At 52.1% G+C, this 12,483-nt stretch overlaps 1 protein-coding gene across 1 annotated transcript in view; it reads left to right on the top strand.

Annotated features, from left to right (window-relative positions):
* Positions 1 to 12,483, top strand: part of LOC308503244 (E3 ubiquitin-protein ligase DTX4) — a 34,130-nt gene continuing 21,647 nt past the window's right edge. The window contains exons 1-2 of the mRNA XM_081062397.1: positions 1 to 350; positions 8,438 to 9,161. Of these exons, the coding sequence (XP_080918523.1) occupies positions 140 to 350; positions 8,438 to 9,161 (935 nt within the window). The 5' untranslated portion in view covers positions 1 to 139. The remainder of the gene's footprint in view (positions 351 to 8,437; positions 9,162 to 12,483) is intronic.

Raw genomic sequence — 12,483 nt, 5'->3', positions numbered from 1 at the left:
GGCTGCCCAGGGCGTCGGGGCGCGGGGCGGGGGGCGCGGTCGAGGCCCGGAGGCGGCGGCGCAGGAGGAAGCGGAGGAGGGCGGGCGTGCCCGGCCCGGGAGGGGGACAGCGCACCGCCGCCGCAGCCCGGGGCTCGCCATGCTCCTGGCCTCGGCCGTGGTGGTCTGGGAATGGCTGAACGAGCACGGCCGCTGGCGTCCCTACAGCCCCGCGGTGAGCCACCACATCGAGGCTGTGGTCCGCGCGGGCCCCCGCGCCGGGGGCAGCGTGGTGCTGGGCCAGGTGGACAGCCGGCTCGCGCCCTACATCATCGACCTGCAGTCCATGAACCAGTTCCGCCAGGACACGGGTGAGCCTGCCGCCCCTGCCCCTCCCGTGCGCACCTCCCCTCCCCGCCCTGAGATCTCCGGTGCCGCGAGCCCGCCGGGGCCCACCCAGTCCGCACCTCCGTGCAGTGGTGTCACCCCGAGGTGGTCGTGGAGGGGACTCTCTCCTCCCCATCATCCTCTTAAGGTACCCCCTGCAATAAACGTCCGTGCAATTAGTATCTCTGTTCTGGTTATGCAAACCCAACTGCACCCTACCTGCTAACAACCCCCGTTTTACGTCCCCTTTTAAGCGCGTGGCAGCCCCAAGTCCGCCCCTGGGGAAATTCTGGGCCCACCCCGCCCTCAAGCAACCCCAGCCCGGAGCAAAGCCTTCCTGCTCCCAGAGCTCAAGCGTCGGTTGACCCTGCTTTGTCCCCAGGCACCCTGGGGCCTGCCACCTGCCACCCTCATCACCCACCTTACTGCCTCTGCCCCTCGTGTGTGGGGTGCCTTTCCACAGTGGGTTCCTGGGTGCGGGAACCGGGGGGAGAAAGAAGGGATTCCCCGGAGATTCAAGCTGTAGTCTCGAATGGGAAGGGCTGGGCTCCCGGGGAGGAGACACTGGAGTTGGGAGGATTGCAGGGCATGAAGTACCCTGGATGCTGTGGCATTGGCGAGTGCGGCGGCTTGTGCACTCCAAGTGCCGAAGCAACAGGCCAGAGCAGATGGAGAAAGGAGGGGGAGGGACCCGGCTTCTACGGAATGCCTGGCAGGGAAGCCGCTCAGCTCCCTTTGTCCGCGGAGGGGGAGGAGGCGGATTCCTAAGGAGAAACGGCCCCCGAGCTTCCTCCCGAAATCCTCGCCTATGAGGAACACTCTCGCCTTCCCAACCGCGAAACTCCTATCTTTTCATGAGAAGCAAATTGACACAGCAGCTACCCCAGTCCAACTTCCCAGCTGCCCAGTTTTCCCATGTCAGGGCAAGAAAGACAGCCTGCTTGGGTGGCGGGCCATTGGCGGGAGGGGCAGGGCATGTCTTTGCTTGGCCCAGTGTGTCCAGGCTTCACTTATGACTCGGGACGAGTATGTCTGCATGTAGTCTCCTCATGAGGGTGGGGGGTGGTTTCTGGAATTCTGGCTTAACTTTCCGAAGAGAGTGAGGAGGAGCCTGGAGAGGCAGGTGTGGGGAGGGGAACTGGAGAAGATGCCTGGAAGAGTCCCAGAAGGCGAGAGAACAGCTGTTGGAGCAGGGCATCTACGCCCCCTTGGAAAGCCCCCACATCCTGTGTGCTAATTAGGATTGTCATGGGAAGGGGGCATCTTTCCACTCTCGTGTCCCCATCTTTGGTCATGACTCCAACAACTTCTTTGCCAAGGGCTTTTGCACACACTGGCCCAATGAATGAGTCAAGTTTTCAGGGGAAAGGCTTCCAGAAGTGTTATCATCTAGAGGGGCTAAACCAGTGGGAAAGTGAGAGGAGGAGGGAATAAGGAGGATCTGGGGAGATGGAGAAAGAGGATTAAGTGTGGCTGAGGGGGAGGGAGAGAATGAAATTGTGCAATTTGGATCGAGGTTGTGGATGTGAGGGTGGAGGCGTCAGGTTGGGGGGAGGGTATGTGTGTGGAGAAAGGGGCAGCTGGGACATGGAGGTGGGACTAGAGAGACCAGCAGTTAAGACACCTGACAGGGAATTTCAGTGCTGCTCAAAATACACAGGCAAGTGTGAGCTTTTCTAGTTGAAACAAAAGCTCCACAGCATATGGAGAACCATCCTGGTGGCATAAAGGTCCCAGCCCTTGTCCCACATTTGGGAAGGGAGAAACTTTAATCAGTGTTTAGGGATATCTAAGATGGGCATGGTGCCTAGAAAGGGTCATGGCCTGAAGTCAAGTGCTGGAGAAAATTGGGTTGAAGGACGGAAGCTACCTCCCCCAGGTCTGATCACTCTTCCCTGAGGACAGGCTGACCACTACCTACCTGGTGGCTCACAGTTTAGTCCATGGCCAGCCAGCAGGCTGTGGTGAGCCTGTCCTCAGGGAAGAGTGACCGGGCTCCCCAGATTTTAGACCAGAGGCAAGGAGCTGGCCCCAGATCATTTTAAATACGGCCTCAGCGTGTGTTTCACATTTTTGTCTGTCTGAGGCTCACATTCAGATTGCTTAGGTCTCACCCACTGGTTCTATTGGTCAGTTGTTTGCGTACTGAGCACCTCCCTCCTCAACGCCAGGCCCTGCACTGGGTGCTAGAGGCACTGGGCTGAATTCCCAGGAATGCAGGGGCTGTCGGGGAGCTTGTCAAAGTAGAACAGGATCTCTGGGTTTCTGGGCTTAGAGCCCCCTCCTCTCTCTTCTCCAACAGACCCAGAGTTCCTCTCAATATAGCTCATTGATGAGGCTGTGACAGGGTAGGAACTTTAAACCACTGGCTCCAAGGCAACCTCAGTCAAGCACTGGCAATGTTTAATTAAATTACCCACCGTGCCCCACCACAGTTTGAAGCTGGGAACCAGAAACATCCCCATAAACAAAGGAGAGCTGGAAGTCCCCTGCCTAGAGGCGATTCCTCTCTTTTTTCTTGGCTCTTCTATGTGAGGACATTCCCTGACATGGGAGCTTTGTTTTTTCAGAAGTGGCCTGTCCTGCTGCAGAGGGGGTCCTCAGACTCTCTGCTGCCCTGGACTCCCACTTCATCCAGTCTGTCTCCAGGGAGCTGCCTAGAAGTTTGCAGACACCCTCTGCCTGCCTGTTTGCCCTGGGCCCTTGTCTCCAGATCACCTCCCAGTCTGAGCTTATTTGCATTCTGTGCTAGTCTCTTCTCAGCATTTTGAGCTAGTCAATTTGGAGGAAGGGAAGAGATGGGGAAAGATGGAGGTGACCGGGTCTTGGCTGCTCCAAGAGCCTTGGTTGGGTCCTCTCCACCTACGGTCATTTACCTTGACTTGGCTGACCTTTTCCTCTCGTAGGACAGTGACTAGAGCTCTGTCCTTCAGCATCAGTTTCCACTGTGTCTTCCAACACACCCGATTGCTGACATCTCCAGGGCCCCAGCATCAGGATGGGGGAAGACCCAGGCTGGGAGGGAGAGACATGACTCAGGCTCTCATCCCAGACTCATTGGCTTATGATGTGACCTTCACCAAATCCCTTAACTGCTCAGGCCTCATTTTCCTCTGTAGAGTGAAGAGCAGCCTTAAGATTCCTTCTGGCTCCTTTCTTCCCATCATGCAGATTGGCAGGTGAACGCTTTTGGCCCCTGCACCAGTGATGATGCCACTTAGAAGCGTGGTGTAAGGGAGGGATCTTTCCAGCTCAGAGTTTTCTGTGCAACTTCGGCCTCTTTTGTGTCTTTAATGTGGTGAGAGAGTCAGATGGAGAGAGATTAAAGGATTTGACAGAAGCCCATTTTGAGCCAGCCCCTGCCCCCCACAGTATCCTCCATCCTCTGCGAGCACAGAAATGGAGGAGGCAAAGGTCATGATGACCACCTGATAGTTACAGTGTGCGGAATATGCCAAGCACATTGCACACATTATCGTGTTTAATCCTCCCAACAATCTTATGAAAGACTTACTGTTGTTTCCATTTCATAGGAAAGGAAGTGGGTTGAAAGGCATTAAGTTGCTCAAAGGTTTCCAGCTAGTCAATGGCAGAACTGAGGTTCCAAATCAAGAGCCCCGTGCTCTACTCCAATATGTGGTGAGCACGTACGGGGCACCAACTTTATGTAGGCTCTGTTCCAGCCCTGTGGGGTACAGTCATTCCAGTGGGGGTGAGAGATGCTGGTAAGAGAGGCCGGGATTTCTTGGGTACAGCATATGCTCTAACACAGGGTTGCACAGATATGGGTGAAATGCCCTGGAGACCTCAGGTCATGCCTGAAAGATGTTGTCTTTCATCACCCAGGAGCCAAAACATCTTGGGTGCTTTGGAGTGCAGGTGTCTGGGTTGCCAGGAAAAACTGATTTTCTTTCTTACTTTCCTCTTTAGTCTGGGAAAATCTTTATCCCTATCATATTAGAGGCCTTTTCCTTGGGACACTGAACCTTAGGACCAAATGGATTTCCTCAGATCTTCTGGGTCATGGTCCTGATTATAGAAAGATCCAGGACATTCCAGATGGCGCGGACTCTGAAAATAATCAGATCATTAAATCCCACCATCTCTCTTGGTCCCTCAACTTTGGTTCTGCTTGCTTCTATCTCTAACTAACCGGCTAGGGCTGAATCGAACTCATCATTTTTTCCTCCCAAACCCTGCTCTTCCTTTTGACACCCCTCTGCCTCTTAATGGTGCCATCATTTCCCCATGTGCCCGTGGTCAAAGCCTCAGGACTCTGCCACATGATGTCATTCAGAATCTTATTCGGGTGCCCACCTGGCCAAACAGTGGAGACTTTAGTGTGCATGATGAGAACTCAGGGGGTCATTCACATGCAGGTTCCCAGAGCCGGTCCCCGGGCACACTGAGCCTCAGGGCTGGAGGGCACTACTGCTTTGTACCCCAGGAGAATCTGAGGCAGATTCTGGAAGCCCTCTTGGAAAGCATTCAGCTACGCATGGTCACGTCCTACCCATTTCCTCTCTGTAGGTTCCCTTCTGCCACCTCCTTTTCATTTTCACTGCCAACACTCTCATTACTTCTCACTTAGAACTGATTAACAGAGGAGCCCTGGTCTTGTCACTTCTGTGTCACAAACGTCACTGGCTCCTCATTGCCTACAAATAAATCCCATCATAACCTGGCAGTCCAGACCATCTATGCCCTGGCTCTCACATACCTTTCCAGGTTTATCTTCTTCCATGCCTTATATTTTCCTCTACCCCTGACAAACAGATGTCCATCCTCATGCATTGCCTCAGAGTTCTCTGATTTCCCTCCCCCACAACTATTCACAAAGTCCCTTCTTCGGAAATGTCCTCCTTTGCCATCTTTCCTATTGAAATTCTCTTTATCATTCAGATCTTAGGCTACTTGTCATCCATTTCTTGAAATGTTCTCCATCATTATTTCATTTATTTAATTGAAATGTATTGAGCCCTTAGGACATGCCAGGCATGGGGGAATACAGCCAAGAGCAAATACACCTGGATGACGAGTCTCGTGGGGTTGGGAATCCAGTGAAGGGAGGCAGACGTCCATCAAATTAATCACACAAATAAATGTGTAAATGCACATCAAGATAAATGCCATAAGAAAAATAGGAATGGGAATTTGACCTGGTCAGGGCAGCCAGAGGAAATCTGAAGAATGAGTAGTGAAGAGGACACCAGAGTGTTTGGGGGGGAGAGACTAGCATTGTGAAAAGGCCCGGAGAAGCATGGCAGTGGGCAGAGACTGAAGGGGGCCAAGGTGGCAGAAACGTGGGCAGAGTGTATGAGGTGGGAGGGGGCCACAGAGGTTGGTGGGTGGAGGGGATCCCCGCCATGACCTCAGGAGAAGTCATGCAAAGGATTTATGCACAGTGAGGATGTGGTCGGATTTTCCGCCAACGTGCTTTTTGTTGGCACCCTCTGGCGGAGGTGCTGCCTCCTAAGTGGTCATTTGCATACCTGTCTTGTTTTAGACTGTAAGCTACTTGAGGCGTGTTTGGATCTTGGCATTCCTCATACAGCTGGTGAGTACTCAGCAATATGTGGTAAATGATGAAATGCCTAAGTAGCAAGACGTCGTCCGTCAGTCACAGCTCATGATGGAGCCCTCATTGCTGCCAGTCACCACACTGGGCACTAGAATGCAGAGATACAGTGTAGCTTCCACTGAAAGCCCGGGTGTGAAAAGTGCTAAGACGCTGGTGCACATCGGACATAAGTAGATGTTCACCCCAGACTTCGGGAGTGTGGGACCTGGACTGGGAGAACCTTTCAAGAAATGGGTGGCAAAGGGCATAGCACCTGAAGGACTGGGGGAGTTTCAACGTAAAAATGGCCAAGATGGGCATCTCTGTAGAAGGGACCTGGCCAAGAGTAGGAGAGGAGGTCAGGGAACTCTGAGGGAAAGCAAGAGGATCGAAGGGGCATCTGTTTGTCGGGAGTGGAGGAAAATACCAGCACAGAGGATGATAAACCTGGGAAGGTATGTGGGAGCCAGGGCACAGACTCCAGGAGTTCTGGGGCAATCCGCAGCATCTCCGGGATTGGTAACACTATTGTAAAAAAAAAAAAAAAATGCCTTTTAAGTACATCTATGAGAATTGGTCAAGTACATTGTCCCTGCTGCCCTGGAAAAAATATAAAATAGTGTCATGTAAGCTTTTTATACTTAACTTCTTCATCTGTAAAAGATGTTTCATAGGATTGCCAAAGAAGTTCATATGGTTTGGGATAGGTGAAGGTGATCTCTAAATAAAAAATATTGTACAAATATGAGTTATATATAAACTCTCCTCTCTCTCTCTCTCTCTCTCTCTCTCTCTCTCTCTCTCTCTCTCTCTCTCTCTCTCTCTCACACACACACACACACACACACACACAACATCCCCTGAACTAAACTTTTCTATGACTCCTCCATCCTGCTTAGACATACAATAGAAAATAAATTACAATAATAATCACCAACTTTTATTGAGCTCTTGCCACGTGACAGGTATTATTTCAGGGCTTTATATTCATTCTTTCATTTAATCCTCAAACTCACCCTTTGAAGTAGCTATCCAGGGCCCAAACAGATGAGGAAACTGAGGCTTGATCACACAGCTGGAGGGGACACTTCCACTGTGGGACACAAAGCCTGCGCTTTTTGTTCCCCAGGGAGCTGGCTACTTAGGAAGGAAATGGAGGCGAACCAGGGGACTGTTGCCCCCCTTCCTCCTCTTATCCCCCCTCATCGGCTTCCCTCATGTCCCCAGCAGAGGTCCTGGTGCTGAATAGGGGATTGTTCTGCCTTTCCCTCCTGCCTCTGAATGTTGATGTTTTGGGTCATTAAGGGGCTTGGAGATGGGGTGGAGGGTGGGTTATGACCCTGGCAAAGGCCTGAATACCTATTGTTCCTTTTCTTCCCCCCTTGAATGGGATTCTGTCCCCAGTCTTGGTGTCTGCCTCTGGGATGGAGGAGGGGTGGGTAAGAGGCCAGAGGAGGGGAGCCTTTTCCCACCACTTTGATGGATAGGGCTCAAGCCTCCTTGGAGCTCTCCAGGCCTCCCCATCCTGCCTCAAGCCAGGTGTCTTCAGCCTTGATGATGATACCCATGAAATGAGCCCTGGTGGGCATGGGTCTGAATGCATGTTTGGGGTGAGTAGGGGAGAAAGAGGACACAGTTACAGGGATAAAGGGCAATGGTGGCAGACTTAGTTTCCCCTTCCAGTCCTGCACACTCATTTCCACTGTACTATTCCCCGGCAACAGCCCTGGCCTCTTCCCTTTCCCCGACCAAGAGCAAGACTGTAGAAATTAAAATGGTCCTCTCTTCAAAAGAGTTTGAACTTCTTGGAAGAAAGATAGCGGATAAACAGAAAATTATTTTTATGGCCATTGCTGTTGTTGATATAAGAGTTAATGCTGGGAAATTTGAGAGTGCTCTCAACCTGATTTTCCTTCCATCGCCACTGCCTCTGCTGCCTTCCTGGAAGGAGGCAGGTTTCCCCTGCCCTCTGGGCTTCCATGGCCCTGTGTCCTTTTCCTCTCTAATCCTCAGGGCAGGGGCATTTAGAGGAGCATTTAGAGAAGGGATATGATATTTATGAGCACCTACTGTGTGTCAAGGGCTTTATATGCCTTAGAATCTGGCATATACTAATGCATATTTGTTGAATAAGTGAGTCACAATTAACTTTCACAAAAACTCAGCAACGTCATTATTATCCTGTTTCTCAGGGGAGAAAAGGAGGCCAAGGGGCCTATAGAAGCTAGTAAGTGAGCGAACTTGGCTGCAGACCAAGTGTCCGGAATCCAAACCAGGAGGTGCTCCTTCTGGTGTCTGACACTGCCTCCTACATCCTCTTCCTCAGTTTTCACCCTTGTGTGACAGCAGTCTCCTAAAAGGCAGGAATGAGTCTCATTCAAAGCTGATACCTCAACAGGCAGCCTAGGGCCCGGCACACAGTAGGACTTATTTTATGTTGGCCTATTGATGAAACACAATTCAGTTTCACTGCTTGCTGACCCTGACCCTCTCCTCTCCCCCCTCTGGCAGGGACCCTCCGCCCAGTTCGCCGCAATTACTACGACCCGTCCTCGGCTCCCGGGAAGGGCGTGGTGTGGGAGTGGGAGAACGACAATGGCTCTTGGACGCCCTACGACATGGAAGTGGGCATCACCATCCAGCACGCCTACGAGAAGCAGCACCCCTGGATCGACCTTACGTCCATCGGCTTTAGCTACGTCATCGACTTCAGCACCATGGGCCAGATCAACCGGCAGACCCAGCGCCAGCGCCGCGTCCGCCGGCGCCTTGATCTCATCTACCCCATGGTCACTGGCACCTTGCCAAAGGCCCAGTCCTGGCCAGCCAGCCCCGGGTCGGCCGCCTCGCCCCCTGGCCCGCCCTGCTCCTGCCCGCAGTGCGTCCTGGTGATGAGCGTCAAGGCGGCAGTGGTCAGCGGGAGTGCCGGGCCCCTGCAGCCCCCAGCGGCCCGCAAGAACATGCCCCCATCTGGAGCGGTCAAGATGCCCCCACTACCAGGCCCTGGGGCCAAGCCACTGGACAGCACGGGCACCATTCGAGGCCCAATAAAGACCGCCCCATCACAGCCAATCCGGCGACAAGCCTCCAGCACAGCGGCAGGGGCCACTGCGGGTTCTCCTGCCAGCCCCCCAGGGGCCAACAGCAAGACGGGAAGGGTGGCCCTGGCGACTTTGAATCGTACCAACCTGCAGCGACTGGCCATCGCCCAGTCCCGGGTGCTGATCGCCTCCGGGTAAGGCCCTTCCGTGGCTGCCTCCAGCGTTTACTCCTCTGGGGCATAGCACAGGGCTGATCTTGCATCAGAGATGGAGGAGGGGCTACCAAGACCTAAGCTCCCATCACCTTGTCGTGGCCCTGGTTGCATGTGGAAGGTGGCATGGTGTGCTGGGTGAGGCAAGGGTTGGCCCTTGCAGGCCCACAGCTCTGGAGTCTGACTGAGGCTTTGCCTCTGACTAGCCCTGTGATGGGGAGAAAGCCCTAGCTCCCTCCTGGGTAAATGCTGGCTGTAATACTAACCGCAGGGCTGCTGTACAGATGAAAGGAGATCATGCATACTCAGTAATAGCAGGCAACATTTACTGTGCCCCCACCGTGTTCTAGTTTGGGGGCTTTGTAACCTCATTTAATCCTTACAGCAACTCTGTGAAGTTGGCATTTTGGTCCCATGTTACCTCTGAAGAAATTAGAAGTTCACTTGCTCAAAGGCACATAGCTAATCATCGGCAGAGACCAGGAGTCACACTTTAGGAAGTGTGACGTCTGAGCCAGGCTTTCTGACTCTGTGGCTGGACTTTCCTTTCCAGCACGCCCATGATGCTTGGCATACAGTAGGTGCCAAATAAGGGTTTGTCCTTTTCCTTTGGTCTCTCTGGAAACCAGAGGGCTGCCTCCAGATTGGAATAACAGCCCATGTGCTGGACACTCTCCATGCATGGTCTCAGTTACTTCTGTGACAACCTGGTGATGTTGTAGGTTCTGTGATTACTGCTTTTTATGATCTTGGTCTGCCCGATCATAAAATGCGAGTGACCCAGGTGTTCACAGCCTTTGCCTGCCAGCCCCTGGTTTCTTGTGAGATTGGCCTCTCATAGCCCTTCAATCTTCCCTTTCTTCAGAGGGGTCTGGCCCTGCCTGCAGCCCCTGAGCCCCAGGAGGTAGGAGTAGTTTTAGCATTAGGTTGGACACCTGTGTGTGGAATTCAGGCTGCCCAGAAGGGGGGTCTCTGCTCATAGAGATTCAGCACTGGTAGGAGAGAGGGAAGAAGGCCCACTGCAAACTGAGAGGCCCAGCCTCTACTCTTGCCTCTGCCACAAGGATAAGCGTCAGAATGTGGGTAAGGCCCTCATGTGTGAAATGGGGGTCTTCATGCTTGCCCTGACTACCTCAGGGAATGTTTGTGAAAACCTCCACTTAATAGTTTACAAGGCGCACTCTCCAGCATTATCCTGTTCCCTCACCCTGTGATGCAAGGGTCCAGCATGACACTTAACTCGGAATTAACTCCGCAAGGAAAGCCACGCAGCTCGTGTGTTACAGAATGGGTGCTGACCCTAAATTTTAGTCTCCCAGTCTACTGCTCTTTTTGCTTGAGCCCAGCTCCTTATTGGATGTAAAGGCAATTTATAAATGATCCAAAGCTGGTCCGATGCGTAGGCTGTTTATATGACTGCCTCTGAGTGAGCAGAACTATTTGGGAGAGGGGGCTGTGTACCTAAATGGTGCCTCTGCTCAGTGTCTCCATATTGTCACACAACATCCTGGGGCCTCAGGCAGAGTTCAGGGTGATTGCTGACGTGGATAAGAACCCAGCCACCAGAACCTGGGCTTCAACCCAAGTTCCTTGCTGTGTAACTTGGGGCAAGTTTTGCATGCTCTGAATTCAGTTTGCTCATCTGTAAAATGGGGATAATAATGGCACTTTCCTTATATAGTTACCATGAGCATTAAATGCAATGCTTGATATATAGATTTAGCACAATGCTTTGTACATAGGAAGAGTTTATTCATAATTAGCCACTAGTGTTGTTAGTCGTTATTATTCACAGGTATCTACTGAACGTCCACTGTGTAATTGTGTAACTGTTGAATTGAAGGTAAAGTTGAACAGCCCCACCTCATTTCTGGCACCTTTGACAAATGCCAACTGACCCCATGCCATAATTGAGGGAAAGGAACCCCAGATCGCTTTAAATCCCAATGAGGGAATCGGCAGCTCTTTATCTCTCTGCTTTATTCCTTCTGCCAGCCAGTAGAATTGGAGCGAGAGAATAGGGTGGAGGGCTGGGCAGTGCCGTTTCAAAAGGGCTATAGAAACAAGTTGTTTTTTTCTCTGTTCTGTTTTCCTGACAAGCGAGGCCCCTCGCTACCCCTCTCTATCTTCCAGCTCTTTCCTTTTCACCTCTTACCACCTCCCTCACCCCCACTACCATCTTCTCCTCCAGTCTTTCTTGGCCATTTAATTAGCATGTTTATTCCCTTTGTCTGGTATTGCCATCGACCTTCTGTCGTCCAATGGCCCATTCCCCCTCCTCTCGCTGCCCATGACCTCTTCAAGTAACTTTCCCACGGAAGAAAGGAAGACCAGGGAGGGTGGGAGAAGTGGGATGGAGAGAAGGATTTGGGGGGAACAAAAGATCCTGTGAATTATTCAGAGACACAAGCAGGGGGCTTCTAAAGGGAACAGAGAGGGGGGCTGTACAGCAGAGGGCGGGAGTCACCCCTCTGGCCCTCTCCTTCAGAATTGAGTCTCCTCTATCTCCAGCGAGGCCTCGGTTGCTGGAGAGACAAGACCATTGTTCTGCCTGAGGATTCCTGGGTTGGCTCATGACTCCAAGAAAAACACTGCTTCTCAGCACAGTGTCTGCAGAGCCATGCTCCTGCCTTTGACCCTCCTCCCTGGCACCTTGCTGGCTTTTCTCTTTCCTTCGTTTTGTGTTTGTTTGTTTGTTTGTTTGTTTTTAATTTGAGGGACAGAAATTAAAATTTGCACACTCCATAACTGGGATCGGCCCAATGGAATGTGGGTAGGGAGGAGAATGTCTTCTGATTGGCCAGCAAGTGGTTAGGCAGATAGCTTTGGCTGAGCTGAGTTCCTGGAGGATGTGGACACACGCCTGCCATTGGGTTGCTAATTTCTAGAAGGAGGGCTCAGGCATATGAAGTTGGGGCCCCAACAGGTTGTGATCTGTGTGGATTACACAGGCCAGTCAGCCTCCATGGTTTTCATTTTACACAGTAACAGTGGGGGAGGGGTGATCAGTCCGTGTCAGCCCCACAGTCCTAAGTACTGCCCAGCACTCAGCGTGGTACCTGACATTTGATGTCCTCAAGAATCTGAGCAAATTGAAATATTACAGCAGGAAAAGACTATATCAAGCCCCCAAATGTTGGGAAACAAAATGTAAATAATCACCCAAATTTGCATAGGGTTTGGCTATTTACAAAATATTTGCTCTGGATCCTAAATCCTCACAGGGACCCCCCAACAGAGATTTAGGGGGCCCAGTTTACAGTCGTGGTGACTCAGATGTGGTCAACTGCAGAGAGGTTGTGTG

The sequence above is a fragment of the Rhinolophus hipposideros genome (genome assembly GCF_964194185.1).
Source record: "Rhinolophus hipposideros genome assembly, chromosome: 10".
In the NCBI taxonomy this organism is placed as follows: domain Eukaryota; kingdom Metazoa; phylum Chordata; class Mammalia; order Chiroptera; family Rhinolophidae; genus Rhinolophus; species Rhinolophus hipposideros.
The sequence above is the reverse complement of the archived record's forward strand: the minus strand, read 5'-3'. Positions and strand labels throughout refer to the sequence as shown.